Genomic DNA, 5,863 nt, shown 5'->3' with positions numbered 1-5,863 from the left:
CCCCACCCCCTCTCGGTGTCGGCGCCTCTGCCGCAATATAGTATGGCTCTGATAGAATACAATGCAGAGGAAGACGCGTGTTATTACCAGTCCTGATGTACAGAAGGCGAGTCTCCCTGGGTGGCCAGACTAGAATCTTGCTCAGAAATCGACGAGACGCGATTTAAGTCCGTCAAGCCCGGGCGATGCGAACTTGGTGCCGTCATCCCCGAGAGGCTGGAAGTCGGAGTTCCGTCAGAGGGTAAGCCGTGAGGCTGCCCCCTTCGCGGGACCCTAGGGATGTCGAGTCCGCAAGCCTGCACGCTCGTTCCGGGTCTTTTGGAGCTCTTCATCTTGGTCTGCCGAAGCCAGGGCGCACGGGACGACAGGCCTCCCAGGCGCGCAGGCTGCGACCGCCTCCTCGTGGGGGTCTCGTGAATATCTGCACAGAAAATTTTTGTTAGACGAACCCACTGGGGTCGTCCCTACCTGACAGCGCGGCGCAGCGACATGGTTAACAAGCAGGCCCTCCCCTTCTGCCAAACAGAGTTGCCAGCTCCACTTCGCTGCACCGGCAACTCCGTTCGTCAGGGGCCGGGCCTGCTTGGCCTGCCAGCGGCGATAGTCGGCCCTGGCCTTCGGTCATTACAGTCTCGCGATTTACCGAAGTGCATAATCAATTAAATAATGTGACAAGTAAATCACTTTGCATTTTTGAGTAAACTAACGCGTCCGGTGGGTGGGGGCCCTGCGGCCCTAGAAATTTGGTCCTTGGACATGACAAAAGACTGTAACGGGGCAACACCGTGACTACACCCCACCCTTCTGCTTTGCTTAAGAACTACAAAAAAAGGACACGCGCAGATTGTATACTGTAGATTGTATAATGTTTGTCAAAGTCTTAAAACTTGACTTTTAGAAATTATTTTTAAGATATCTACCTCTTGCACCTAAACGGTTAAAGATACGTAAAACGGAGGGTTCTTTCTGACTCAGAATGTGCTATTTTGGGGGGGTACTTCCTCTGACATTTTACGATTGGACGCCTCCTTGTACGTCTTCATGTGCAACGTGGTCATTTTCACCGTATTTCCGTCGAAAAAAACCACTCTAGCGCCCAAACAGTGCAAGATAGAGGCAAACGGACGAAATTTTAGCCCAAAGGGCTCTACGTTCACGAGTTACCCCTCAGGGGCCCATACAAAACACTGATTTTCTACCTTTTGGACCAACCCCTATTTCTTTGTTACCTCCTTTCACCCCCTTAGGGGTGATTGCCAGGATTTGCACCAGGCGTTTCGTTGTCCAGGAGTGACCCCTAAGATACCCTGAAATTTGCAGACCTCTAGCTCATCTCCTTCCTCTTACACGGACGACGGACGGACAGACAGACGGACACGAGAGCGGTTGCTTAAGCCCGCTTTAATGCTTTTTTAAAAGCAGAAGGGCGGGCTAAAAACCACCTGTTGCATTACAGCCGGGTCTCACGGAAAAAAGAGACTTATGCCCAGTCCAAAAATCCCATGGAATTCCATGATCTCTTTTCCATGGATAGAGGTCTGTTTTCCATGTGAGATGCACCATATTCCATGTGGTGTCAGTTTCCATGGGCGTTCTACCATAGAAAGGTGTTTTCCATGGAACAAGATTCCATGGAATATCGCTTTCCATGTGAGGACTCTAAGGAAAAGTTCTCACCATGGGTAAAGGCTCCATGGAAAAATTCTTCCCATGCGAGAGGACTTCATGGAACGGTTGTCTTTCCATGGGGTGACCTATCCCATTGGGCACTTGCCTATCTTTACCATGGAAACAATTTCCCATGAAAATGAAAAGTGCTGTCGAATCTATGATTATTGGAATTTCGATCTGAAATTTGGCACGTAGCATCTACAATGAATTTTAGTAGGGCCGTTTAAATTTCATTCAAATCTGAGAACTTTTTTCTGGCAACTCGAAAACGGCTGGAGCTAGGCAAAAACGGACACCAGATTTGGCTCCGCCTCGATTCCGACACCCTACATACATGCTTCATTTCTATCGATTAGACTTCCGTTTGTCTTTTTAGTGGACTTTAATATTTTGGTATTACTCCATGGAGTTAGTGCTCTTCCATGGTGACGGTCAACTGCCAGGGAAACTTATTTCCATGGAAACTACCTCACATGGAAGTGGGCAAAAAATAAATGGAAAGTTACATTCCATGGGGAAATGTCTCCCATGACATTCCTTGATGTCCCATGGCTCATGGGAACGATCATGGGATTTCTAGACTGGGTAGTTCTCAGAACTTACAAATCGCTTGTCCTCAACTCAAAGCACGCATGGCACAGCGCCTCTAGTGGACTCGGTTTCATGAGCGTCTCGCAAAGATACTTGGTTTCATAAGAGGCCCTGCGTCGTGCGTGCTTTGAGTTACGAACGAGTGAAATGAGGTATTTTAGCGGTTAGAAGAACAGGAAGAAGTTAAAAGAAGGCCGCCGCGGAACATAATAAACGGTCAACTGTTTTCTCGACCACTAGGAAGACCAAAGAAAACCTAAGAAGACTGAAAAATACACGAAAGAGCTAGCTCATTTTGACCTTAAATATTTATAGGCAAACCCCCCAAAATTCCGGAAGACCAGAATCATTGTGGGAAGACCGAAACATATCCGGGAAGACCGTATTAATCAGGGGAAGACTAAGAAATTCGTCGGAAGACCAGAAAAGTTGTGGGAAGACCAGAAAGATTGTGGGAAGACCAGGGAAAAAATGGCAATTGAAAGCCAGGAAGACCAAGGAAGACCAAGATAATATTAAGGAAGACCAAGAGAATACCCCAAAAACCAAGAGAAAATCGAAGAAAACCTCATTTAGCCTTGAAATTCTTTAAGAAAACCAAAGAAAACTCAGGAAGACCGAATAAAACGTAAGAAACCCAAGAAAACCACTAGATGACCAGGAAAACACAAGGAAAACTCAGGAAAACCGGGAAGCCTACATCATGTGTACACCCGCAGACCACAGTTGGGGACCCTTCGCAGCTAATAGTTGCCTCCGTCAAGAGTTAGTTGCGACAGCGAATCTGTATTCTGACAGCGTAACACTTTGTAAGAACAAACCGGTTGGCTACTGCAGCGACAGCGCTGTAGGAAATAACTTTTGACCATGAGACTAGAACGGTGTAATAGACAGGAGACCACCAGGCGGAAGAAACGGTCCTACGCGACCGTAAACCATGCGCGGGCCCAGCCGTGCGGCCGTCCGTGCTGGAGTTCTGCAGAGCGCGTGAGAGCAGATTGAAAATCTTAAACTTCAGTACCTTGCCGTGTTAACCTGTTAACCCTGTATGCGTTGCAAAGCGCACGGTCTGTACTTTCCATAGGTATTTTTGTCGTAATTATCCGAGGTCTGGGAGCTGAGATACTTTAGGTAGAATACGAATGCTACCTAAAGTTTCGCAGCTCGCAGAGATTTTCAAGATTTTTAATCAACTCTCACGCGCTACACAGCGCTCCGGCGGCGGGCGGCGGTGGAACGGCTGGACCCGCGCATGGTTTACGGTCACGTGGGAGCGTTTCTACCGCCTGCGACCACCTATATAAGCTGTTACAGCAAATTTCTTGTATATCCCAAAATTACCTCAATTATCAGTTCTGGCAAGCTAATTCTTTTCCGTGGTGGTAATCAACCCAACAATGACTAGTCCACTCCGCGCGCGCCCGCCACCTTTGCGGAAAAAAAAGGGTACAGTTATGAAACAAAGGGTGCATAAAGGCACTCACACACCACGAAAAGGAACGCACCAATAATTTAAACAATACTTTACATGCCTTCAAAGTTCCTATGACACCTTGGGCGATTATATTTCCTAAACCTTAGGCTGGATTTGCATTTTGCAGTTTACAAAATTCCAATTCATTTCATGAATTCCATTCGAAAGAGACAGAAATTCTCCTTTGGATGATACCAATATTACATTTTCGATTAAAAAAAGCGACTTGGGCGGTTTCCCGGAGCGTCGAGGCGTGAAATGGTAACGCTCAATATCGTCCGAATCTCGTCGTTTTCTTTGAGGTGAAAAACGACCGAAATACAACCAATGTACGAGGACTTATCGAGGTTTCTCGTCACACCTTCGATGCTTCCACGCCGTAGACCAGCCGTGCTGTGGTCGCGCCACTGGTAAAATACACGACCAAAATGCGACGAGATCACGTCGAGACGGGAAGACCCATTGTCACCAGCGCCTCGACTGTTTCTCGTCGTAATCCCGTCCCCAAAACTACGACCAATAAGCAACGTAGTGGCTGGACCGCTGGCCTAGCCACCGCCGCCACGTCTTATACAATCGTCACGCGACCAGAAGGTTCCCACTACCGCCACGGCGCAACCCCACGCGTCATGAGATATTGTCTAGCGATATCCGGGCGTTCAATGTGCTGCTCTCGTTCTGGTTAAGGGGATACACTTGCTTCTCTACAAGAGAAATTACCATGCTTTCCGGAGTAACCTGGTGATGAAAGTCTGTTTTTATTTTATTTTGGTGGTTATTTAAAATCCTATGAATAGAATAATTTTATCTGAACAGTCATTGTTTGCTGTTTTATAACTCGCTTCGTTTTTCATTTTTTCGGTTTAACTCAATGAGTGCAGCCAAGTGTTTGTAAGCGGAGCTCTACTTCACTATTACTACAGAAGTTACAAGGCAGCGCCCAAGCACTTCAAAACAGTACTAAAACATCTCCTACCGGAAGGGTTGCTCCGTTGATCAGGCATGCCATATTTAGTCTGGAGGGGAAAGGCGAGACTGTAGCTGTTCCGGTGTTGCTACTCAGTGCAATAAGTAGTAAGACGAGTAAGGCATGTATGTGCTTTCTCATATGTACTATTTAATGTAAACTCTACATTGAATTCATTTCATCCTTTGTTTTCTAGCCTATGTGTCCACAAACACCGGCGCAAGTGAGGGCGACGGGCGACTACAACCCCCAGTCAATTGTGCGCACTTGTGTGTACAACCGTCGGGATCAGCAGCACAAGAGGCGAAGTGCCCCACGCAGCGGCGCGCGAATAATCCACCAGCGCCTCCACCCCCGACCACTTCTCCACATCCACCCCCGGCTCCATCTCAACCCCTACCTCAATCCCCGCCTCCACCTCTAGCATGACCTCCACCCGAGCCTCTGCCTCCACATCTAGCATGATCTCTGGCTTCAACCCTGGGTTCACCCCTGGCTTCATCCCCCGCTGCGCCCCCGGCTTCGCCCCCAGCTCCACCCATAACTCTGCTACCGTTGTGGGATTCCAGCCTAGCGGAGCCCAACCCCATTATCTCTGGCGGGCTGTTGAGCAGCTTTCCGACCAACAGTACTAAGACGTTGCTCACGGGGACGACGACAGCTCATCGTCCTCCGCGCTCACCCGGCTGGGCCTTGGTTTCGCGGGGTACAAGTTGCTTGCACCAGGACTCCTATCACAAGCCAACCGTGTTTAATTTTAATTTTGTTGACAAAGTCTATTTTCTGTTTGATTTTTAGCAGGTGTGATATCTTAACATTTTGACTAAACTTAAAGAATATAAAAGTAACTTTAAGGTGTGAGCTAACTTTTACTCTCCAAAAGGACAGAGAACCAAGCTTATACCAAAAAATAATCACTTGGCCGATGCACTGCAAAAAATTATGACAGGAAAACTACAGATCGTCCTGCTAATTATTTTCCAGGAACTTCTGTTATTCGAATAACAGCATCGATGTAGTTTTTATGGTTAAAATTTGGTACAGGGAGCAATGTACAGGACCACTGTAAGGCAAAAGCGCGGACAAAACTGTCTACAGTGGAGCCGTATTCGTACACTGTACCGTGTAAATCCTGGGCTTTCCGGTGCTACAGCAACACT

The 5,863-nt window shown here is 47.7% G+C and overlaps 1 protein-coding gene across 1 annotated transcript in view; it reads right to left on the bottom strand.

Annotated features, from left to right (window-relative positions):
* Window positions 1-5,863, bottom strand: part of LOC113212286 (uncharacterized) — an 18,679-nt gene that overhangs the window by 9,154 nt on the left and 3,662 nt on the right. The window contains exon 2 of the mRNA XM_052271777.1: window positions 88-421. Coding sequence (XP_052127737.1) covers window positions 88-332 — 245 coding nt within the window. The 5' untranslated portion in view covers window positions 333-421. The remainder of the gene's footprint in view (window positions 1-87; window positions 422-5,863) is intronic.

Source organism: Frankliniella occidentalis, unplaced genomic scaffold (assembly GCF_000697945.3).
Source record: "Frankliniella occidentalis isolate FOCC.00 unplaced genomic scaffold, Focc_3.1 Scaffold172, whole genome shotgun sequence".
In the NCBI taxonomy this organism is placed as follows: Eukaryota; Metazoa; Arthropoda; class Insecta; order Thysanoptera; family Thripidae; genus Frankliniella; species Frankliniella occidentalis.
This window is presented reverse-complemented; position numbering and strand designations above follow the sequence as displayed.